The sequence below is a fragment of the Nerophis lumbriciformis genome, linkage group LG12 (assembly GCF_033978685.3).
Source record: "Nerophis lumbriciformis linkage group LG12, RoL_Nlum_v2.1, whole genome shotgun sequence".
NCBI classification, from domain to species: Eukaryota; Metazoa; Chordata; class Actinopteri; order Syngnathiformes; family Syngnathidae; genus Nerophis; species Nerophis lumbriciformis.
In genome coordinates this window covers 2,282,557-2,309,127 of record NC_084559.2, presented here as the reverse complement: position 1 = coordinate 2,309,127, position 26,571 = coordinate 2,282,557, and the positions used below count along the sequence as shown (strand labels likewise).

General features: G+C 40.6%; 1 protein-coding gene across 1 annotated transcript in view; it reads right to left on the bottom strand.

The window, feature by feature from the left end:
- Nucleotides 1–1,524: 1,524 nt before the first annotated feature.
- LOC140679211 (guanine nucleotide-binding protein subunit beta-like protein 1) overlaps nucleotides 1,525–26,571 on the bottom strand; it is a 95,507-nt gene continuing 70,460 nt past the window's right edge. Inside the window, exon 7 of the mRNA XM_072914193.1 lies at nucleotides 1,525–1,988. Within this exon, the coding sequence (XP_072770294.1) occupies nucleotides 1,710–1,988 (279 nt within the window). The 3' untranslated portion in view covers nucleotides 1,525–1,709. The remainder of the gene's footprint in view (nucleotides 1,989–26,571) is intronic.

Genomic DNA, 26,571 nt, shown 5'->3' with positions numbered 1-26,571 from the left:
CCTTAGCCCCATAGAAAATCTGTGGGGTATTGTGAAAAGGAAGATGCAGAATGCCAGACCCAAAAACGCAGAAGAGTTGAAGGCCACTATCAGAGCAACCTGGGCTCTCATAACACCTGAGCAGTGCCAGAAACTCATCGACTCCATGCCACGCCGCATTAACGCAGTAATTGAGGCAAAAGGAGCTCCAACCAAGTATTGAGTATTGTACATGCTCATATTTTTCATTTTCATACTTTTCAGTTGGCCAACATTTCTAAAAATCCCTTTTTTGTATTAGCCTTAAGTAATATTCTAATTTTGTGACACACGGAATTTTGGATTTTCATTTGTTGCCACTTCAAATCATCAAAATTAAATGAAATAAACATTTGAATGCATCAGTCTGTGTGCAATGAATAAATATAATGTACAAGTTACACCTTTTGAATGCAATTACTGAAATAAATCAAGTTTTTCAAAATATTCTAATTTACTGGCTTTTACCTGTATATATATATATATATATATATATATATATATATATATGTGTATATATATATATATATATATATATATGTATATATATATATATATATATATCTACATCCTGAAAATATGCAAACAAAACTGTTTAGATAATTGATACTTCAAACTTGCATAAATAAATATTAAGGAATATAACATAACTTGGCTTCTGAGAGCTTCAAAATGTAATGAATAAAATGCTAAAGTTGTCGATAAACAAGCAATTATTTTAATAATTAAATATGGTCATTTCAAATGAATTATTATGATCATTTAAAATTAATTATTTCAAATATGTTTATTTTAATGTATAATTCTATGGCTGGATGTAATAAGGAGTCAGAAAAAATACAAATAAAAATACAATTAATTATGATGTTTTTAGCAAAATATAGTGAAAATGTATGTAGTTTTTAAAATTTTTTTTATAAATATATTTATTTTTAGGTAAGATAAACATAATAATACAATTTGTCTCTAGTCTGGATGATTTAGTTCTTGTCACCCTGTTGTCCTCCCGTCGTGAAAAAAGGCTGTCCTCACTCAGGTCCGCATGGAGCCGGAGGGGGCGTGGCCTCCAGCTCCAGCTGAAAATTGGGAGATTTTCTGGAGAATATTTGTTTTTCGGGAAAGGTGCTGAATTTCGGGAGTCTCCCGGAAAATTCGGGAGGGTTGGCAAGTATGTTTTCCCCTCATCTTTTTCTATTTTTCATACATTTTTGAAAAAGTTCCAGAGAGCCACTGGGGCGGCTCTAGAGCCGCGGGTTGCCGACCCCTGCTCTAGTGACTCAAAGCGCTTTTACATAGTGAAACCCAATATTTAAGTTACATTTAAAGCAGTGTGGGTGGCACTGGGAGCAGGTGGGTAAAGTGTCTTGCCCAAGGACACAACAGCAGTGACTAGAAAGAGGGAATCGAACCTGGAACCCTCAAGTTTCTGGCACGGCCACTCTACCAACCGAGCTATGCCTCCCCAAGAAAAAAAAAGAAAAAATAAGTATTTTATTGACATACCTTTTTTCCAAGCATTCGTGAGCCACAAAAAAATGATGTAGCGGTCCAGATTCAGCCCGCGGGCCTTGAGTTTGACACCCGTGTTCTAAAAGTTCATCTTCAGGGATTCAAGGAACTTTGTCACACCTGAGATAGCACATTATCCAGGAGATTGTTAGAGTAGAAAAGGTGTTCCAGGATAAAGACGGTCAGTAAGTGTTGGCTCCTTCATTGTATATTGACCACAGGCTGATCCTTTGGTCTTTAGAGCCGGCAGCAAGAAGCCTCTGCCTGGGATCCTTGTGGTCAGAGAAGGCGACACTGAGCACCATGTCGCTGTGGTACTGCAGCACTGCCAGAGGTCGCAGCTTTTTCCAGCCAAATATCCGCACTCGATGGTCCCAGCCCGCCGACGCCAACAGTTTACCGTCTCCTCTGACACACAGCTGGGAAACGCCAGGGTTGGTAAGAGTCACACGGTCTTGGATCTATAAAAACAAAATCAACAACAACATCACTGAAATGATTCCTAACTCCAAACATATTTGGGGTGGGTTCCTGTCAGATTTTATTTTAGCCATAGTACGAAAACGTTTTTTTTTTTTCATTAGGGGCCAAACTACCAAATCAGTGCCATTTGCATCCTCAGGTAATAAAATGTACACATGTAAATAAAATACTATAAAATTCTTCTTATCTTATTGCATAATTAAAGGGGTTTTAGTCTTTTCTGATTTGTACCATGTTTTATGGACCATAGGGCGCACCGGTTTATAAGTCACACTGCCGATGAATGGTCTATTAAAAAAAATGGTTTTTTTTCATATATAAGGCGCACCGGATTATAAGGCGCACTGCTGATGAATTGGCTTTTTAAAAAAATCTTTTTTCATATATAATGCACACCAGATTATAAAGCACACTGCCGATGAATGGTCAAATTTTTATCTTTTTTCATATATAAGGCGCACCGGATTATAAGGCGCACCGCCGATGACTGGTCTATTTTTGATGATTTTTCACATATAAGGCGCACCGGATTATAAGGCACACTGCTGATGACTGGTCTATTTTTGATCTTTTTTCATATATAAGGCGCACCGGATTAAAAGACGCACCGCCGATGAATGGTTTAATTTTGATCTTTTTTCATATATATGGCGCACCGGTTTATAAGGCGCACTGCTGATGAATGGGTGTTTTAAAAAATATATCTTTTTCATATATAAGGCGCACCGGATTATAAAGTGCACTGCCGATGACTGGTCTATTTTTGATCTTTTTTTCATATATAAGGCGCACCGGATTAAAAGACGCACCGCCAATGAATGGTTTAATTTTGATCTTTTTTCATATATATGGCGCACCGGTTTATAAGGCGCACTGCTGATGAATGGGCGTTTTAAAAAATAATAATATTTTTTTCATATATAAGGCGCACCGGATTATAAAGCGCACTGCCGATGAATGGTCAAATTTTGATCTTTTTTCATGCATAAGGCGCACCGGATTATAAGGAGCACTGCCGATGACTGGTCTATTTTTTATCTTTTTTCATATATAAGGCGCACCGGATTAAAAGATGCACCGCCGATGAATGGTTTAATTTTGATCTTTTTTCATATGTATGGCGCATCGGTTTATAAGGCGCACTGCTGGTGAATGGGCGTTTAAAAAAAATATTTTTTCATATATATAAAGGCGCACCGGATTATAAAGCACACTGCCGATGAATGGTCAAATTTTGATCTTTTTTCATATATAAGGCGCATCGGATTATAAGGCGCCCTGCCGATGACTGGTCTATTTTTTGTAATCTTTTTTCATATATAAGGCGCACTGCCGATGACTGGTCTATTTTTGATCTTTTTTCATAAATAAGGCGCACCGGATTATAAAACGCACTGCCGATGGATGGTCTAATTTTGATCTTTTTCATAAATAAGGCGCACCGGTTTATAAGGCGCACTGCTGATGAATGGGCGTTTAAAATTATTATTTTTTTAATTATATATAAGGCGCACTGCCGATGAATGGTCAAATTTTGATCCTTTTTCATATATAAGGCGCACCGGATTATAAAGCGCACTGCCGATGACTGGTCTATTTCTGAAATTTTTGCATATATAAGGCGCACCGGATTATAAGGCGCACTGCCGATGACTGGTCTATTTTTGATCTTTTTTCATATATAAGACGCACTGCTGATGACTGGTCTATTTTTTATCTTTTTCATAAATAAGGCGCACCGGTTTATAAGACGCACTGCCGATGAATGGTCTAATTTTGATCTTTTTTCACATATAAGGCGCACTGCTGATGAATGGGCGTTCAAATTTTTTTTTTAAATTATATATAAGGCGCACTGCCGATGAATGGTCAAATTTTGATCTTTTTCATATATAAGGCGCACCGGATTATAAAGCGCACCGCCGACGACCAGTCTATTTTTGACATTTTTTCATATATAAGGCGCACCGGATTATAAGGCGCACTGCCGATGACTGGTCTATTTTTTAAAATCTTTTTTCATATATAAGGCGCACCGGATTGTAAGACACACTGGATCTTGACTGTGTTGACACTTTTAAGAAACATTTGAAAACGTCTCTTTTTAGGAAAGCTTTTAGTTAATGCACCTTTTAACTATCATTTGTAATCCACTTTGTATCCAATTTGTTTTAATTGAATAGTTGTTTTACTTATCCTATGTTTTGAACAGTGTTTTGTGATTTTTTTAACGTGAAAAGCGCTTTATAAATAACATTTACTTACTTACTTACTTACTTTAAAAAAAACTGTATTTCAATGTTGGTCCTTGTTGTGGTACTTGGAGAGACAAGTGTTTGCTGAGGTGGTACTTAGAAAAAAGTTGGAGAACCACTGATTTAGATCCTCTGCAGAGCATGTACATTTTCTGAACTGCAAAAAGTCAGTATTGAAAAACAAGAAAAAATAAATAAAATTAGGGTATTTGATTTGAACTAAGTAAAATTATCTGCCAATAGAGCAGGAAAATTCGGCTAGCTACCACTTTACAAAACAAGTAAAATTAGCTAACCTCAATGAACCCAAAAATACCTTAAAATAAGTATATTCTCACTAATAACAAGTGCACTTTTCTTGGTAGGAAAAAAGAAAGAGAACTTTTTGCTCAATATGTTGAAAAATATTCTTAAATTAAGTAAATGCTAGTGCCATTATCTTGACATAATGAAATGCTCTCGGCATCATGATTTTTTTTTCCATGCTTGAAATAAGAAATTATTACTTTAAAAAAGTAGTTTTATACTTGTGAGTGTTGATGACACAGCTTTGCAACACTTGATATTCTAGTTTCAAGCATGTTTTACTCAATATAGGTCATCAAATCTCAGCAACAAGCTGTAATATCTTACTGAGATTATTTAGCACCAAAACACTTAAAACAAGTAAAACACACTTTTGGGACAGCATAGTGGCCAGCTATTAAGTCGTCTGTTTTCATCGCAAAATTCCACAGTATTCTGGACATCTGTGTTGGTGAATCTTTTGCAATTTGTTCAATGAACAATGGAGACAGCAAAGAAGAAAGCTGTAGGTGGGAAGCGGTGTATTGCGGCCGGCTGCAGCAACACAAACACAGCCGGTGTTTCATTGTTTACATTCCCGAAAGATGACAGTCAAGCTTTACCATTGGCCTGTGGAGAACTGGGACAACAGAGACTCTTACCAGTAGGACTTTGAGTTGGATACGCAGACACGGTACCGTGAGTACGCATGCAGCTGCGGCTTCCAAACATTTGATCGCTTGCCCGTACGTGCGTGCCGCTATGTGCATGTCACGTACGTAACTTTGGGGACTTTGGGGAAATATATATGCTGTGTGAACTTTGGGGAGGTGAACGGTACTTTGGGCTGTGGGATTGAGTGTGTTGTGCAGGTGTTTGAGTTGTATTGGCGGGTTATATGGACGGGAGGGGGGAGGTGTTTGTTATGCGGGATTAATTTGTGGCATATTAAATATAAGCCTGGTTGTGTTGTGGCTAATAGAGTATATATATGTCTTGTGTTTATTTACTGTTTTAGTCATTCCCAGCTGAATATCAGGCCCTCACAGCATCTTCCCTATCTGAATCGCTCCCACTGCCCTCTAGTCCTTCACTCTCACTTTCCTCATCCACAAATCTTTCATCCTCGCTCAAATTAATGGGGAAATCGTCGCTTTCTCGGTCCGAATAAAATAGCATATCATTACCGTATTTTCCGCACCATAAGGCGCCCTGGGTTATAAGCCGCGCCTTCAATGAACGGCATATTTCAAAACTTTGTCCACCTATAAGCCGCCCCGTGTTATAAGCCGCATCTAACTGCGCTAAAGGAATGTCAAAAAAACAGTCAGATAGGTCAGTCAAACTTTAATAATATATTAAAAACCAGCGTGATGTGGGCGCGCATGGAGTCGTATATCAACATGGACGGAGCTGCGTGAAAAAAGCCACCCGGCCTCTTCGCGTAAACTTCCCTTAACCACTCGCTCATCTTTTCTTCATCCATCCATCCCTTCGAGTTAGCTTTTATGATGACGCCGGCTGGAAAGGTCTCTTTTGGCAAGGTCTTCCTTTTGAATATCACCATGGGTGGAAGTTTCTGGCCATTAGCATGGCAAGCTAGAACCACAGTGAAGGATGACTTCTCATTCCCTGTGGTGCGAATATTCACCGTACGTGCTCCCGTTGTATCCACAGTGCGGTTCACAGGAATATCAAAAGTCAGTGGAACCTCGTCCATGTTGACAATGTTCTCTGGCCGGATCTTTTTTTCAGCTATCTTGTTTTTACAATATGCACGGAAAGTAGCCAGCTTTTCTTGAAAGTCTTTAGGCAGTTGCTGTGAAATAGTAGTCCGTGTGCGGATGGAGAGATTGCGTCTTTTCATGAACCGGAAACCTGTCGCTTAGTAGGAGCCATTTTGTGGTCTTTACAGATGTAAACACACAAAGGAAATGAAACGTAATATCCGCGCGCTTCTTCTTCTTCTTCTTCTTCTACGCGGGCGGGTGGTTGCTTACAGTAGAAGAAGAAGCGCTTCCTGTTCTATGGGGGCGGGTGCTTACCTTGGCGGTTGCTTGCGTAGAAGAAGAAGCGCTTCCTCTTCTACGGGGAAAAAAGATGGCGGCTGTTTACCGTAGTTGCGAGACCGAAACTTTATGAAAATGAATCTTAATATTAATCCATATATAAAGCGCACCGGGTTATAAGCCGCACTGTCAGCTTTTGAGTAAATTTGTGGTTTTTAGGTGCGGCTAATAGTGCGGAAAATACGGTATTTTTTTTTACTCAATATAGGTCATCAAATCTCAGCAACAAGCTGTAATATCTTACTGAGATCATTTATCAGTGGCCTAGTGGTTAGAGTGTCCGCCCTGAGATCGGTAGGTTGTGAGTTCAAACCCCGGCCGAGTCATACCAAAGACTATAAAAAAATGGGACCCATTACCTCCCTGCTTGGCATTCAGCATCAAGGGTTGGAATTGGGGGTTAAATCACCAAAAATGATTCCCGGGCACGGCCACCGCTGCTGCCCACTGCTCCCCTCACCTCCCAGGGGGTGATCAAGGTGATGGGTCAAATGCAGAGAATAATCTCGCCACACCTAGTGTGTGTGTGACAATCATTGGTACTTTAACTTTAACTTTAATTGGGAGAGAGTTACCTCCAACTTTAATCATGCAAAAAAGTAATGAATAAATATTAATAATCAATAAATACTGATATAATAAGCCAGCACGAGTGTGGCGAGAGAGGTGATTAAATAGCTCTCTGATTAGTGGTCGACAACAGGTGAGCGTGCCGACCACTAACCAGAGGCAGGTGAACCCAATTAATCCCCATGGAAACTACAACAAACCCAGAGGTGCACAAACAGGAACTAAGGGAGCCCAAAACTAACAGAAAAGAACAAAACATGATCCGGGCCACGGATCATGACAAAGTATTTATTTGTATCTTTACAAAAATAAATTGTGATATAGTATAAAGTAATATATTTGTTGCAGGATTAGATACATTAAAGTTAAAAAAAATATGCCTGTTTGCTGTCAAAATTGAAAGGACGAATTAAGTAAAAATTGAATTGAATTATATTTATATAGCACTTTTCTCTAGTGACTCAAAGCGCTTTACATAGTGAAACCCAACATCTAAGCTACATTTAACCTTTCACCTCCAACTTTAATCATGCAAAAAAATAATGAATAAATATTAATAATCAATAAATACTAATATAATAAAACGTTACAAGACATGTGACTCGGACACAGATATAAACAGATATAGTGATTATGTCATGAAGCCAATTAATCACTGCCATTTACCGAGGCTAGGCAACACAAACAATGGTAGCGAGAGATTATTAGGTGGTCTGATGACAGAGGTCCAGAAGTGAGGTTGGATTTCTGCTGAACCAGGCCAGTAAACTCTGGAGTCTCAATCATCAAACATAAAACATTACGGCATGAAGGCCAAGCGCAAATCTCTCTGCGTCCCAATATTTGGTTTGGAGTTAAGGGGGCCTACCCTGGAAGCACGACGGGGCTTGAGTTACCGGCGTCCCGAGTTTGCGAGCGAGAGAGAAAAACCATCTTGGTGAAATGCTTGTTTGCAGAGGTGTTGTTGCTTTAAGCGCCTCTGATGAATTACATTTGCACTGAAAGGTCCGGTCAGCGAGAGAGGAGACCTGATTAATACGCATTTTGTAACGTCAGCCTGCTAAAGATTAGCCACACTTATTTTCCTCTGTGAACAGTCCAGAAGACTACGGGACAAGCGTTCTGACACCTTATAATAAATGATGCCCTGATCACAATCCTAAGGATCCCGGAGAGGTGGGCATTCCTTGGGAGCAAAACGTGCTCTTCTTGCGAGCAGGGGATCTCAGCTGGATCCCTCCTTGGGGCAAACACATCTGGATCAGGGGGCTAAAATCAAACTGGACAGCGTAAAATTGACTTCATGGGTTGTGTCCAAGAAGACTAATGGCCTTGTATAGAAAGATAAGTTGCAGAATTTATCTGCTTCTGTTCCAAGCTGGAACTCTGACCAAGCTGCACGTGGAAGATATAAGGCAGGTACAAGTGGATATAGAACAGGGGTCGGCTTGCTGAACCCCCCCAATTTTCTGTGAGACTTCCGGATTTCAGTGCCTCTCGCAGAAATCTCCCGGAATTAATAGTCACCGATTTTCACCCTTACGGCTATAATAAGGGCGTGCCATGATGGTACAACATTTGGCGCCCTCTACAGTCTGCATCAACAGATTGTGTGTGGTCAACAGCCACACAGAAAACAACTTTAACACTCTTACTAATAATGCGCCACACTTTGAACCAAAACCAAACAAGAATGACAAACACATTTCGGGAGAACATCTGCACCTTAACACAACATAAGCACAACAGAACAAATACCCAGAATCCCATGCAGCCCTGACTCTTCCGGGCTACATTATACACCCCTAAACCCCCCCCCGTGCGTCGGTTGAGGTGGGCAGGGTTTGGTAGCGGGGGTGTATAATGTATCCCGGAAGAGTTAGGGCTGCATGGGATTCTGGGTATTTGTTCTGTTGTGTTTATGTTGTGTTAAGGTGCAGATGTTCTCCCGAAATGTGTTTGTCATTCTTGTTTGGTGTGGGTTCACAGTGTGACGCATTATTAGTAAGAGTGTTAAAGTTTTTTATACCGCCACCGTCAGTGTAACCTGTGTGGTTGTTGACCAAGTATGCCTTGCGGTCACCTGCGTGTTATTGCGGAAGCCCAACACTTGTTAAACAATACACATCTTCTGCTTGCACACATACGTGACAGCAAGGCATACTTGGTCAACAGCCACACAGGTTACACTGACGGTGGCCATATAAAACAACTTTAACACTCTTACTAATAATGCGCCACACTTTGAACCAAAATCAAACAAGAATGACAAACACATTTCGCGAGAACATCTGCACCTTAACACATACTTGCCAACCCTCCCGAATTTTCCGGGAGACTCCCGAAATTCAGCGCCTCTCCCGAAAACCTCCCGGGACAAATATTCTCCCGAAAATCTCCCGATTTTTCAGCCGGACCTGGAGGCCACGCCCCCTCCAGCTCCATGCGGACCTGAGTGAGGACAGCCTTTTTTCACGACGGGAGGACAACAGGGTGACAAGAACTAAATCGTCCAGACTAGAGATAAATTGTATTATTATGTTTATCTTACCTAAAAATAAATATATTTATTAATTTAAAAAAAAATTAAAAAAAATAAATAAATTTTTACTATATTTTGCTAAAAACATCAAAATTAATTGTATTTTTATTTGTATTTTTTCTGACTCCTTATTACATCCAGCCATAGAATTATACATTAAAATAAACATTTGAAATAATTATCATAATAATTCATTTAAAATGACCATATTTAATTATTAAAATGATTGCTTGTTTATCAACAACTTTAGCATTTTATTCATTACATTTTGAAGCTCTCAGAAGCCAAGTTATGTTATATTCCTTAAGATTTATTTATGCAAGTTTGAAGTATCAATTATCTAAACACAGTTTTTTTTTGCATATTTTTAGGGTACATACATATGTATATATATACATATATATATATATATATATATACATATATATATATATATATATATATATATATATATATATATATATATGAAATACTTGACTTGGTGAATTCTAGTTGTCAATATACTCCTCCCCTCTTAACCACGCCCCCAACCACGCCCTGCCCCAGCCCCGACCACGCCCCCGCCCCCACCTCCTGAAATCAGAGGTCTCAAGGTTGGCAAGTGTATGCCTTAACACAACATAACAAATACCCAGAATCCCATGCACCCCTGACTCTTCCGGGCTACATTATACACCCCTAAACCCCGCCCCGACCCCAACCCTGCTCCCTCACACATCAACCCCCCCCCCTGTGCGTCGGTTGAGGTGGGCGGGGTTTGGTAGCAGGGGTGTATAATGTAGCCCGGAAGAGTTAGGGCTGCATGGGATTCTGGGTATTTGTTCTGTTGTGTTTATGTTGTGTTAAGGTGCAGATGTTCTCCCGAAATGTGTTTGTCATTCTTGTTTGGTGTGGGTTCACCATACTTGCCAACCTTGAGACCTCCAATTTCGGGAGGTGGGGGGTGGGTGCGGGGGGCGTGGTTGGGGCGGGGGCGTGGTTGGGGGCGTGGTTAAGAGGGGAGGAGTATATTTACAGCTAGAATTCACCAAGTCAAGTATTTCATATATATCTATATCCCCGCAACCCCGAAGGGAATAAGCGGTAGAAAATGGATGGATGGATGGATGGATATACATATATATATATATATATATATATATATATATATATATATATATATATATATATATATATATGAAATAATTGACTTTCAGTGAATTCTAGCTATATATATATATATATATATATATATATATATATATATATATATATATATATATATATATATATATATATATAAAATAAATACTTGAATTTCAGTGTTCATTTATTTACACATATACACACACATAACACTCATCTACTCATTGTTGAGTTAAGGGTTGAAGTGTCCATCCTTGTTCTATTCTCTGTCACTATCTTTCTAACCATGCTGAACACCCTCTCTGATGATGCATTGCTGTGTGGCACGCACAAAAGTGCTTTCATCAAATGCACTAGATGGCAGTATTGTCCTGTTTAAGAGTGTCACAACATTGCTGTTTACGGCAGACGGACTGCTTTACTGTAGACGTTCTTTATATTGTGGGAAAGCGGACTCAGGTCCGCATGGAGCTGGAGGGGGCGTGGCCTCCAGCTCCGCCTGAATTTCGGGAGAAAATTTGTCCCGGGAGGTTTTCGGGAGAGGCGCTGAATTTCGGGAGTCTCCCGGAAAATCCGGGAGGGTTGGCAAGTATGGTGTGACGCATTATTAGTAAGAGTGTTAAAGTTTTTTATACCGCCACCGTCAGTGTAACCTGTGTGGTTGTTGACCAAGTACGCCTTGCGGTCACCTGCGTGTTATTGCGGAAGCCCCATTCAACGTGTGGCCAATCAGGCACGCTGGTTGTAGTGGGCGCTAAATGCTGTACCATCACGGCACGCATGACGCCGACAAGCGTCATTAATTTAAAACCCTCGTGTCGCACCAGCTTTAAAATTCCATATAAAAGGAGTAGGCAGCATGTCTAAGACCCTTGGTTTATACATAGCACAAAGCAAAAAAAAAAAAAACTTTGTATGCAGTATTATTAGGGCCCGCATGGCCCATTGCATAAGGACTCCCAAAGGGAGTCCTTATGCAATGGGACATAAGGACCTATTGAATTTGTAAGGTTTTATTCTTTATTCTTTATTCTTCCGCCGCCACATTAAACTGTAACTCACCATATTTGACCCACACATCAGGACCTGTGAAAATTGCCTTTTTTTTAAAAAACCGAACCACAAAACTCAAAATTGCGCTCTAGCGCCCCCTAGGAAAAAAGAAAACTAGACTGCCTGTAACTCCCACTAGGAAAGTCGGAGAGACATGAAACAAAAACCTCTATGTAGGTCTGCCTTAGACCTACATTTCATAATAGTACATTGTCGGGCTAAAATCAACAGGAAGTTGGCAATTCCCCCTTCAAGACAAAAAAGTACTAAAAACAGTCACTTTTGCCTCTTTGAGCTGTAATTTGACCCCCTTAACATGCTTCAAAACTCACCAAACTGAACACACACATCAGGACTGGCAAATATTGCGATCTAATAAAAAAACTAACCCCAAATTTAAAAATTGCGCTCTTGAGCAATTTTTGAATAAAACGGAGAAAAAACTGCTCCTCGGAAGAAAAAAATGACAGAACTGCCTGTAACTCCCACCGGGAAGGTCGGAGAGACATGAAACAAAATCCTCTCCGTAGGTCTCACTTAGACCTACATTTCATAAATTGACAACCCCCAGCAAAAATCTACAAGAAGCTTGCTATTCCCCCTTCAACACAACATTTTTGTAAAAACCGGTCACCTTTCTTCAAACATTATCTCCTCTGAGCGTGTTTGTTGTTTCGGCTTCAAACTAACACAGGAGAGAGATTGAACCCTTTTGATTAAAAGTTATCGAAAGAGTTTTAATAACGGCTCCGGTTTTCATTTTATGACCCTTCAAAGAGCCGCTGCGCTGATGCTGCTGTTTTTTCAAGAAGGCTGCTTAAAAGCAGGAAGCACCAGCGTGCCCACACAATGCAGACAAGGTAGGTACACTAGACAAAAGTATTGGGACAATTCTGACTAAAGTATTGGGACACTTAGGACTACCACTGGACACAAGTATTGGGACACTTACACTGGACAAAAGTATTGGGACACTTGGGACTAAAACTTGACAAAAGTATTGGGACAATTCTGTCTAAAGTATTGGGACACTTAGGACTACCACTGGACACAAGTATTGGGACACTTACACTGGACAAAAGTATTGGGACACTTGGGACTAAAACTTGACAAAAGTATTGGGACACTTAGGACTAGCACCTGCCAAATACGCGGGCCCGACCAATGCTGCTTGCAGCTTTAATTTCATTTAAAATTACAAAAAATGTTCGCGGCTCCCATTGTTTTCTATAATTTGTGAAACTGGTCAAAATGGCTCGTTGACTGGTAAAGGTTGCCGACCCCTGATATAGAAGAATTCAAGTGAACTAAGGCGAGCAGATAGGAATGTCATTGATCAAAACCCAAAACTTAAGTGTGATTTCACTTTTTTTGGGGGGGCTGATATTAATCAAAGCATCATCACTGGTACCGGCAGTGTCAGTGTGGGACTGCTTAGACCAAACAAGCCAAGGCACATTGATGCAAAGAAACCTTGGGGGTGACAGACTTGTTTGGAGCTTTGTTATTACCTCAAGAAGTCTGGTATGCCACGACCTCTTTTCCATCTGGTTTGAATTACAGGCCTGATAATGATGGGTTAAAGTGTCTTGTTTATGTTTGTTTTCAATCCCCACATTTGTGTCAGGAAAGGGCATTTGTTGTATTAAAGGGTCAATTGTAAGCAGTAAATACTAATGCTTACTGAATTAGGGGCCCCTGCCCAATTGGTTTGACTTTTTACTGGGGGAAAAAGGAGGGTTGTACACTGCAAAAACTGAAATCTAAGTACAAACACCGTTTCCATGAGTTGGGAAATTGTGTTAGATGTAAATATAAACGCAATACAATGATTTGCAAACCCTTTTCAACCCATATTCAATTAAATGCACTACAAAGACAACATATTTGATGTTCAAACTCATAAACTTTATTTTTTTTTTTGCAAATAATAATTAACTTGGAATTTCATGGCTGCAACACGTGCCAAAGTCGTTGGGAAAGGGCATGTTCACCACTGTGTTACATGGCCTTTCCTTTTAACAACACTCAGTAAACATTTGGGAACTGAAGAGACACATTTTTTTAAGCTTCTCAGGTGGAATTCTTTCCCATTCTTGCTTGATGTACAGCTTAAGTTGTTCAACAGTCCGGGGGTCTCCGTTGTGCTATTTTAGGCTTCATAATGCGCCACACATTTTCAATGGGAGACAGGTCTGGACTACAGCCAGGCCAGTCTAGTACCCGCACTCTTTTACTATGAAGCCACATTGATGTAACACGTGGCTTGGCATTGTCTTGCTGAAATAAGCAGGGGCGTCCATGGTAACATTGCTGGGATGGCAACATATGTTGTTCCAAAACCTGTATGTACCTTTCAGCATTATTGGCACCTTCACAGATGTGTAAGTTACCCATGTCTTGGGCACTAATACACCCCCATACCATCGCAGACGCTACCTTTTCAACTTTGCGCCTATAACAATCCGAATGGTTCTTTTCCTCTTTGCTCCGGAGGACACAACGTCCACAGTTTCCAAAAACAATTTGAAATGTGGACTCATCAGACCACAGAACACTTTTCCACTTTGTATCAGTCCATCTTAGATGAGCTCAGGCCCAGTGAAGTCGACGGCGTTTCTGGGTGTTGTTGATAAACGGTTTTTGCCTTGCATAGGAGAGTTTTAACTTGCACTTACAGATGTAGCGACCAACTGTAGTTACTGACAGTGGGTTTCTGAAGTGTTCCTGAGCCCATGTGGTGATATCCTTTACACACTGATGTCGCTTGTTGATGCAGTACAGCCTGAGGGATCGAAGGTCACGGGCTTAGCTGCTTACGTGCAGTGATTTCTCCAGATTCTCTGAACCCTTTGATGATATTACGGACCGTAGATGGTGAAATCCCTAAATTCCTTGCAATAGCTGCTTGAGAAAGGTTTTTCTTAAACTGTTCAACAATTTTCTCACGCATTTGTTGACAAAGTGGTGACCCTCGCCCCATCCTTGTTTGTGAATGACTGAGTATTTCATGGAATCTACTTTTATACCCAATCATGGCACCCACCTGTTCCCAATTAGCCTGTTCACCTGTGGGATGTTCCAAATAAGTGTTTGATGAGCATTCCTCAACTTTATCAGTATTTATTGCCACCTTTCCCAACTTCTTTGTCACATGTTGCTGCCATCAAATTCTAAAGTTAATGATTATTTGCAAAAAAAAAAATGTTTATCAGTTTGAACATCAAATATGTTGTCTTTGTAGCATATTCAACTGAATATGGGTTGAAAATGATTCAAAAATCATTGTATTCTGTTTATATTTACATCTAACACAATTTCCCAACTCATATGGAAACGGGGTTTGTAAGATGAAATATCTCAAATAAGGGTGATATTTGTTTATTTTCTGTCTGATAAGATAATTCTTCTCACAGATTTTATGTTAGAGTGTTTTACTTGTTTTAAGTGTTTTGGTCCTAAATGATCTCAGTAAGATATTACAGCTTGTTGCTGAGATTTGATGACCTATATTGAGTAAAACATGCTTGAAACTAGAATATCAAGTGTTGCAAAGCTGTGTCATCAACACTCACAAGTATAAAACTACTTTATTTAAAGTAATAATTTCTTATTTCAAGCATGAAAAAAAAAATCATGATTTTGACACAATTGTGTCTCATAATTAAAACAGATGACAGCCAAATTGACTTTGCTGTTTTATTTTCAATGAAACAATAGAAAATAGGTACTCATATAGTAGTACAGTTGGCACAGTACAGCAAACTGACAGTTAATATTTAAACTTTTAACATTTCAAACAATTTTGAACAGAATAGTTCATGCACATTCAGATAAATTCTTCAAAATTACAATTCAAAAAATTTTGGCCGGGGGTCGGGCTGTATATATGCGCTCTAATTGACTGAAAGAGCACGCACTTGGCGCGATGATGTCATGTTATCCATGGAAAAATGCATTTTTAGACAATATGATTTGCCTGAGCGGCTAGGAGACCCCGAGAGTAACAAGCGCTTGCCTTGTTGCCTTTCCATTAAGAACAATAAATTAGTTTTTAGTATAAGTTTGCTGGTTTCAAGAAATGTAATGCCGAGCGCATATCATTATGTCAAGATAATGACACTAGCATTTACTTCATTTAAGAATATTTTTCAACATATTGAGCAGAAAGGTCTCTTTTTTTTTCTTCTACCAAGAAAAGTGCACTTATTAGTGAGAATACACTTATTTTAAAGGTGAACATTATCACAATTTCAGAAGGGTTAAAACCATTAAAAATCAGTTCCCAGTGGCTTATTTTATTTTTCGAAGTTTTTTTCAAAATTTTACCCATCACGCAATATCCCTAAAAAAAGCTTCAAAGTGCCTGATTTTAACCATCGTTATAAACACCCGTCCATTTTCCTGTGACGTCACATAGTGAAGCCAACACAAACAAACATGGCGGATAGAACAGCAAGCTATAGCGACATTAGCTCGGATTCAGACTCGGATTTCAGCGGCTTAAGCGATTCAACAGATTACGCATGTATTGAAACGGATGGTTGTAGTGTGGAGGCAGGTAGCGAAAACGAAATTGAAGAAGAAACTGAAGCTATTGAGCCATATCGGTTTGAACCGTGTGCAAGCGAAACCGACGAAAACGACACGACAGCCAGCGACACGGGAGAAAGCGAGGACGAATTCGGCGATCGCCTTCTAACCAACGATTGGTATGTGTTTGTTTGGCATTAAAGGAAACTAACAACTATGAACTAGGTTTACAGCATATGAAATACATTAGGCAACAACATGCACTTTGAGAGTGCAGACAGCCCAGTTTTCATCAGTTAATATATTCTGTAGACATACCCTCATCCGCTCTCTTTTCCTGAAAGCTGATCTGTCCAGTTTTGGAGTTGATGTCAGCAGGCCAGGGAAGCTAGGGTCGATATTCTTCTATGCCATCTCTGTCGTAGCATAGCTTTCGTCGGTAAAGTGTGCGGAACAAACGTCCAATTTCTTGCCACTTTGGCATCTTTGGGCCACTGGTGCAACTTGAATCCGTCCCTGTTCGTGTTGTTACACCCTCCGACAACACACCGACGAGGCATGATGTCTCCAAGGTACGGAAAACAGTCGAAAAAAACGGAAAATAACAGAGCTGATTTGACTCGGTGTGTGAGAAAATGGCGGATTGCTTCCCGATGTGACGTCCGCTTCGAGAGCGAATAATAGAAAGGTGTTTAATTCGCCAAAATTCACCCATTCAGAGTTCGGAAATCGGTTAAAAAAATATATGGTCTTTTTTCTGCAACATCAAGGTATATATTGACGCTTACATAGGTCTGGTGATAATGTTCCCCTTTAAGAGGTAGAGTGGGTTATCCAGTAACCACAGAGTTCTGAACTACGTATGCCTTACAATGGCTACACACTGTTTCTCAAGAGGATGGGTTGAATGACACATTTTGCTGTACATTTTACAAAAATACATTATAATGGGACTGTCAGTGAATTCAGCTTTTTGTTACAACTCCCTAAAAGAAGAAGATGTAGGGTTTGGGTTAGGGTTAGGGAGCCATGGAGAGTCCCTATGACCTCAGAGGTTCGGCTGTCTTTCAGAAAGCAAACATAAGAACAAGCTTAAAAAGTAGATGTGTTTCTGGAACAGCTTGGATGATTCCTTAACATGTTCCAGTTCCATTCACACATTTAAAAACAACTTTAAAAACCAGTGTCTTAGAAAAATATATCGCTCTTGAATCAACACCAGTAGTTAAAGGCCTACTGAAATGCGATTTTCTTATTCAAACGGGGATAGCAGGTCCATTCTATGTGTCATACTTGATCATTTCGCGATATTGCAATATTTTTGCTGAAAGGATTTAGTAGAGAACATCGACGATAAAGTTCGCAACTTTTGGTCGCTGATAAAAAAGCCTTGCCTGTACCGGAAGTAGCAGACGAGTAGCGTGACGTCACAGGTTGTGGAGCTCCTCACATCTGCACATTGTTTACAATCATGGCCACCAGCAGCGAGAGCGATTCGGACCGAGAAAGCGACGATTTCCCCATTCATTTGAGCGAGGATGAAAGATTTGTGGATGAGGAAAGTGAGAGTGAAGGACTAGAGGGCAGTGGGAGCGATTCAGATAGGGAAGATGCTGTGAGAGGCGGGTGGGACCTGATATTCAGCTGGGAATAACTAAAACAGTAAATAAACACAAGACATATATATACTCTATTAGCCACAACACAACCAGGCTTATATTTAATATGCCACAAATTAATCCCGCATAACAAACACCTCCCCCCTCCCGTCCATATAACCCGCCAATACAACTCAAACACCTGCACAACACACTCAATCCCACAGCCCAAAGTACCGTTCACCTCTCCAAAGTTCATACAGCACATATATTTCCCCAAAGTCTCCAAAGTTACGTACATGACATGCACATAGCGGCACGCACGTACGGGCAAGCGATCGAATGTTTGGAAGCCGCAGCTGCATGCGTACTCACGGTACCGCGTCTGCGCATCCAACTCAAAGTCCTCCTGGTAAGAGTCTCTGTTGTCCCAGTCCTCCACTGGCCAATGGTAAAGCTTGACTGTCATCTTCCGGGAATGTAAACAATGAAACACCGGCCGTGTTTGTGTTGCCGCAGTCGGCCGCAATACACCGCTTCCCACCTACAGCTTTCTTCTTTGCAGTCTCCATTGTTCATTGAACAAATTGCAAAAGATTCACCAACACAGATGTCCAGAATACTGTGGAATTTTGCGACGAAAACAGACGGCTTAATAGCTGGCCACCATGCTGTCCCAAAATGTCCTCTACAATCTGTTGTGACGTCATCGCTCCGAGAGCGAATAATAGAAAGGCGTTTAATTCGCCAAAATTCACCCATTTAGAGTTCGGAAATCGGTTAAAAAAATATATGGTCTTTTTTCTGCAACATCAAGGTATATATTGACGCTTACATAGGTCTGGTGATAATGTTCCCTTTTGAGTATTTTTGGGTCCATTGCGGTTCGCTAATTAGGGCCTGCATGGCCCATTGCATAAGGACTCCCACAGGGAGTCCTTATGCAATGGGACATAAGGACGTATTGAATTTCTAAGGTTTTATTATTATTATTCTTCCGCAACTTTGCGCTGTAATTTGACCCCCTTAGCATGCTTCAAAACTCACCAAATTTTACACACACATCAGTAATATACGGCAAAACTTTTTATCAAAAAACCAAACCCCAAAACTCAAAATTGCGCTCTAGCGCCCCCTAGAAAAAAAAAAAACTAGACTGCCCGTAACTCCCACTACGAAGGTCGGAGAGACATGAAACAAAAACCTCTATATAGGTCTGACTTAGACCTAGTTTTCATAATCGTATATCCTTGGGCAAAAATCAACAGGAGGTTGGCAATTCCCCCTTCAAGACAAAAAAGTACTAAAAACAGTCACTTTTGCCACTTTGAGCTGTAATTTGACCCCCTTAACATGCTTCAAAACTGAACGCACACATCAGGACTAGCAGAAATTGCAATCTAATAAAAAAACCTAACCCCAAATCTCAAAAATGCGCTCTACCGCAATTTTTGAATAAAACACAGAAAAAACTGCTCCTCGGAAGAAAAAAATGACAAAACTGCCTGTAGCTCCCACTGGGAAAGTCGGAGAGACATGAAACAAAAACCTCTATGGAGGTCTCACTTAGACCTACATTTCATAGATTGACAACCTTCAGCAAAAATCAACAGGAAGTTTGCAATTTCCCCTTCAAAACAAAATTTTTGTAAAAACCGGTCACCTTTCTTCAAACATTATCTCCTCTGAGCGCGTTTGTTGTTTCGGCTTCAAACTAACACAGGAGAGAGATTGAACCCTTTTGATTAAAAGTTATCGAAAGAGTTTTAATACCGGCTCCGGTTTTTATTTTATGACCCTTCAAAGAGCCGCTGCGCTGATGCTGCTGTTTTTTCAAGAAGGCTGCTTAAAAGCAGGAAGCACCAGCGTGCCCACACAATGCAGACAAGGTAGGTACACTAGACAAAAGTATTGGGAGAATTCGGACTAAAAGTAGACAAAAGTATTGGGACACTTATGACTATCACTGGACAAAAGTATTGGGACATTTAGGACTAGCACCTGCCAAATACGCGGGCCCGACCAACGCTGCTTGCAGCTTTAATTTTACTTGTTTCGGAAAGTCTTGACAAGCTAAATTTTCTTGTTCTATTGAGAGATAATTTTGCTTAATTCAAATAAAATACCCCTAATTTTTTTTTCTTCTTGTTTTTGAACACTGACTTATTGCAGTGTTGTAATTCACTTTCCTTTTGCTTTTACGGTCTTCCAATGTCCTCACTGGTGGAAACTTTGGATCGAATGGTTGTTTTGAAATCTCCCTCTGTCTTCCAAGCATAAATGTTGGCTTCCTCACTTGTCTTCGAGCTACCAGTTCCGCTTAGCAGACATGCTCCGGATCCATTCCTTAGGCAATAACAGGTCCAACATAAACACACACTTTATGATCTCTTTGCAACATCTCATGTACATAAGAGACAATCTAAAGCGCGTCCAGTTGGCAGCGATCACTCGAACCTCACTCCACTTTTCTCCTTCCGTCTTCACTCCGGTCTTGGCGTTCATGCTCATCCACTGAAACATCCCATCAACGCTCGCTCACTCGAGCCTATCGGCTGGAAGGCTTTTTTCACAGGCATTTCTGACACACCCTGGCCCTGGATCACACTCGCGCAGGGGGGGAGATTACAGCCTTTTGTCACCTTGCCTGTCAAGAGCTTGGCTCCAGCTGACAAGCGATGGATGTGTCAAACAGGTGAGCAGTTCCATTCAGAAAAAAAGGAAGGCTACTCAATAAGAAGAGCTGTGATTTTTTATGACAGGCGTCTCCTCAATCCATTGCCAGCAGGAATGGATGACGAGAACTTCATCTTCACAGAGGACGCTGGAGACGTATAATGTGTTTGCAGTTAAATGAAGATGAGACCGTGGGGTTCCATGGAGAAGACTGGCTGTCAACCATGCTTGATGTATGTTGCTAATCTACTCCTGTTAAATCTGCCTTTCTCTTTGTCCAGTCAGCAACCTCAGTCTCGGGCACCCTCCTCTGAGAACCTGTTACTCTTTGTCAGAACATTTGAATGACCGCCTAAATATATCTACATCCAACTTAACAGCTTGTAAATGTTAACATCCAGACTCGCAGAGTCTCAGTCTAAGGCCCCGTCTACACTATGCCCACCTAACCTTATCCACACACACAATGGTCGCTTAACCCTTGTGTGGTGTTCGGGTCTGTGGGACCCGTTTTCATTTTTTATTAAAAGAAAAATGATACAATTAATTAATTTTTCAAACTGAGGCTCACTGACTTTGGCTCATTTTCTGTGAAGAACATATATCAGAATACATATTTTAAGGCCACACACCATACACCCCCCCTACACATTTATATTACATATAAGATGTCCGGGTCCACTGGACCCGGGGCTAATAGAAGTGTGGAAATTGATGTTCTGTGTACCACACACACACACACACACACACACACACACACACACACACACACACACACACACACACACACACACACACACACACACACACACACACACACACACACACACACACACACACACACACACACACACACATTCCAATAAAATACCAGACAGGAGGAGGACAGAGTGTAGGTACACAGAACATCAGAGGGTCAAAATGTGCAAGAAAATGAGAGCAGACAGTGTTGACAAACAATGTTGCAACCTTGTGTGGAAACCGCAGGTGCAGAAACACAAAAGAAGAATCCATACCTGCCAACTTTTGAAATCAGAAAAACCTAGTAGCCAGGGTCCAGGGGCCGCAGGCCCCGGTAGGTCCAGGACAAAGTCCTGGTGGGGGGTTCCGCCCCCCCGACGCAAAATGATTATTAGCATTCAGACAGGTTAAAATGTTGCTAAAACCATCACTTTTCTATCAGTCACAGTGACTTTTCAAAACAAAAATATTACAGCAAAAATCATATGGGTTGATTGACATGTTTATTCTGTAAGGTAACTTCAATAGTTTGAAATTATTTTGACAGTTAATGCCAGTTATCCTGTCAACCTTTCACAAGACTTCAATTTGTTAATTGAAAGTATAAACAGTATAAACACTTTTTACAGTAAACAAATGGTAAAACAGTATTAAACTCTTTTGCCTTCACCTTCATTGTCATTCCTTTTTGGTGACTTTATATACTCTGGACCTAGACGTTGAGTCAGCGACATACATGGCGGTCAATAACTGATACAGTCTGCTTTACCAGTCCGAAAGCATTCGATGTTTTCCGTAGTCTTCCCTCGTCGGCCAGGTAATACAAAGCACACGCTACCTTTTTTTAATCACATCCATGGGAGTCCGCATTCTCGTTGTCTGTCCTTAGACAAATGGACAAAGTTTTTCGGTAAGTAGAATCACAGCTGACCCGGACATTGGAAAGTTCTCTTGCCGTCTGAGAAGTGTTGTATCCCAAATAGCTGCAATCGCTTTCTCTTAAGGTATTCATGTGTGATTTCCACAGGCGTCTGTACATGTAGAGAAGGGGGGAAACACGGGCATGTCTGGATGATTCGCCTCCACCTTTTTAGTGGTTGCCGCCGAGTTACTGAACGGGTTGTTATGAAGCTGGCTATGGCGCGTTCTTTCTGATGTCACTTCCTGTGTGGGCCGTGGTCTTTCTGGCGTCACTTCCTCTCCGAACTCAGTTTGTAAACGATCAACGAGTCCATACAAAGCTAAGAGCAGGAGATTCAAGAAATAGACGACGCACTTACCCGTGTGAAAAATTGTCCGAGGAGGATGGTTTAGTGTGGCTGAAACGGGTCTTAGGCTAAATCATTATTTGTTTAAGGGGTTTTCCGGTTTAGTGTAGACATAGCCTAAAACAGTTTGAACTAGGAAAGCTACGGCACAATCGTAATAAAGTCCTGAATTCAGACAGTAATTCGGATCACCACCAAAATGTAACTATTTGTTCCTTTTCTGTTTTCGGGCATTTTCTGAAAGTTTAATCAAAATGTGCCCATAACCTTTTGAGCTATCTTTACAGTAAACAAATGGTAAAACAGTACTAAACAATTCCATTAAAAAAAAATAATTGGTGTCATTATTAACTTTCTGTCCAAGCTTGTATAATCTACTGCCTTGTTCAATTGTAAAAAATATTCTGTGCCTAAAATTCACATTTCTATCACAATTATCATACTGTAAACATGGCAAGCTAACTTCATTAAAATTAATAGTCCTGTCAATAGCATGGAATTACAATTCAAATGTAGTTTTTTTGTAAGCCTTTCAAAAGAATTCAAAATATGAAAAATTAATGAAAATTAATTTAAGCCATCAGACACTTGAAAAGTGGCACATCACATCTCTAATGTAATCATTTTAACTTTTCAACAGAAATAGCACTGCAAAAATATTAAGGACATACTTCTGTATTTTGGTAGTTATGCTGTCAACATTTAACAAGATTTCTTCAACTTGGACTTGAAAGCATAAATAGTATAAACACTTTTAACAGTATAACAGTACTAAACAATTCCAATAGATAACATTGGTGTCATTACCTTTTTGTGGCTAAAATCCAAATTTAGCAACGGCATTAGACTTGTGTTTTTTTGTCCCAACGTGGTCTTTTACATCGCTAATTCCTCCGTGTCCGATCGAAAAATCTTGTCTGCACAAGGTGCAATTCGCGTAGTTTTCACCCTTTTTGGAACGGATAATTATTCCCGGATAGGCTTTTGAATATTCTTCACGGAATGACTGCAGTTTTCTTTTCGGTTTAAGACTCGTTTGCGATTTTTCTCCGGCTGATTCCATGATCGTTCGCTCGTTTGGAAACAATGGGCAACAGGTGCCTCGTGCTTGGCAGCGGTGCTATAAATAGCCTCGCGCATGGCATTCGGAATGGCTCGATAGGAAGTTACGGGAAGCAGTGTCGATTGTCATTGTTGTTACGCGATTTCGTGAATAAAACTTAAAAAAAAAAAAAGTTTTTTAATTAATGAAAAACCGTATTTTTTATCACTGCAACCGTAACCCGGAATAGGTTGATGAAAACCGTACTAATTACGGGAAAACCGGAGTAGTTGGCAGGTATGCTTAACCCTTGTGTGGTGTTCGGGTCTGTGGGACCCGTTTTCATTTTTCATTAGAAGAAAAATGATACAATTAATTAATTTTTCAAACTGAGACTCACTGACTTTGGCTCATTTTCTGTGAAGAACATATATCAGAATACATATTTAATGACCACACACCATACACCCCCCCCTACACATTTCTATTACATATAAGATGTCCGAGTCCACTGGACCCGGGGCTAATAGAAGTGTGGAAATTGATGTTCTGTGTACCCCACACACACACACACACACACACACACACACACACACACACACACACACACACACACACACACACACACACACACACACACACACACACACACACACACACACACACACACACACACACACACACACACACACACACACACACACACACACACACACACATTCCAATAAAATACCAGACAGGAGGAGGACAGAGTGTAGGTACACAGAACATCAGAGGGTCAAATGTGCGAGAAAATGAGAGCAGACAGTGTTGACAAACAATGTTGCAACCTTGTGTGGGAACCGCAGGTGCAGAAACACAAAAGAAGAATCCCTGTGGGATGCAGAAACTGGCAGAGAAATTTTCCGTGCAACGTTCATATTGTTGTTACTCAGCCAGCGTTTGTGGGTCTGATGGACCCGTTGCATTTTGTGGCTTTTAATGCCTCACAATCAAACACTTTTATGTTAAAATACTGAACAGATGTTTACCTTATCCCAATAAACATCTTTTGTGTTTCTGCACCTGTGGTTCCCACACAAGGTTGCAACATTGTTTGTCAACACTGTCTGCTCTCATTTTCTCGCACATTTGACCCTCTGATGTTCTGTGTACCTACACTCTGTCAGCCAGCGTTTGTGGGTCTGATGGACCCGTTGCATATTGTGGCTTTTAATGCCTCATAATCAAACACTTGTATGTTAAAATACTGAACAGATGTTTAGGCATGTATTGAAACGGATGGTTGTAGTGTGGAGGCAGGTAGCGAAAACAAAATTGAAGAAGAAACTGAAGCTATTGAGCCATATCGGTTTGAACCGTATGTAAGCGAAACCGACGAAAACGACACGACAGCCAGCGACACGGGAGAAAGCGAGGACGAATTCGGCGATCGCCTTCTAACCAACGATTGGTATGTGTTTGTTTGGCATTAAAGGAAACTAACAACTATGAACTAGGTTTACAGCATATGAAATACATTTGGCAACAACATGCACTTTGAGAGTGCAGACAGCCCAATTTTCATCAATTAATATATTCTGTAGACATACCCGCGCTCTTTTCCTGAAAGCTGATCTGTCCAGTTTTGGAGTTGATGTCAGCAGGCCAGGGAAGCTAGGGTCGATAGGGGGTTTAGCTCGCTCGTCTGCGGGAACAAACTGCCGCCATTGCTTGCCGTGCTCCCGAGGTCCTTTGTCCCTGAATTGCTCACACACTCCGGCAGATTCAATGGGGGTCTGGCGGCAGATTTCTTTGACTTTATCGTTGGAAATGCATCTGCTTTGAGTGTCGCAGGATATCCACACATTCTTGCCATCTCTGTCGTAGCATAGCTTATCATCGGTAAAGTGTGCGGAACAAACGTCCAATTTCTTGCCACTTTGGCATCTTTGGGCCACTGGTGCAACTTGAATCCGTCCCTGTTCGTGTTGTTACACCCTCCGTCAACACACCGACGAGGCATGATGTCTCCAAGGTACGGAAAACAGTAGAAAAAAACGGAAAATAACAGAGCTGATTTGACTCGGTGTTTGAGAAAATGGCGGATTGCTTCCCGATGTGACGCCACGTTGTGACGTCATCGCTCCGAGAGCGAATATTAGAAAGGCGTTTAATTTGCCAAAATTCACCCATTTAGAGTTCGGAAATCGGTTAAAAAAATATATGGTCTTTTTTCTGCAACATCAAGGTATATATTGACGCTTACATAGGTCTGGTGATAATGTTCCCCTTTAAGGTATTTTCGGGTTCACTGAGGTTAGCTAATTAGGGACCGCAATGTCCCTTTGGGACAGAGGACCCTATTGTAATTGTAAGGTTTTATTATTATTATTCCGCCGCCTCTTGAGCTGTATTTTGACCCCCTTAACATGCTTCAAAAATCACCAAATTTGACACGCACATCAGGACTGGCGAAAATTGCGATCTAATCAAAAAACCTAGCCCCAAAACTCAAAATTGCGCTCTAGCGCCCCCTAGGAAGAAAACACAGACAAAACTGCCTCTAACTCTCAGTAGGAATGTCGTAGAGACATGAAACAAAAACCTCTATGTACATTTCATACATTGACATCTTCCAGCAAAAATCAACAGGAAGTTTGCAATTCCCCCTTCAAAACAAAAGTTTAGTAAAAACAGTCACTTTTGCCTCTTTGAGCTGTAATTTGACCCCCTTAACATGCTTCAAAACTCACCAAACTGGACACACACATCAGGACTGGCAAAAATTGCCCTCTCATAAAAAACCCAACCCCAAAACTCAA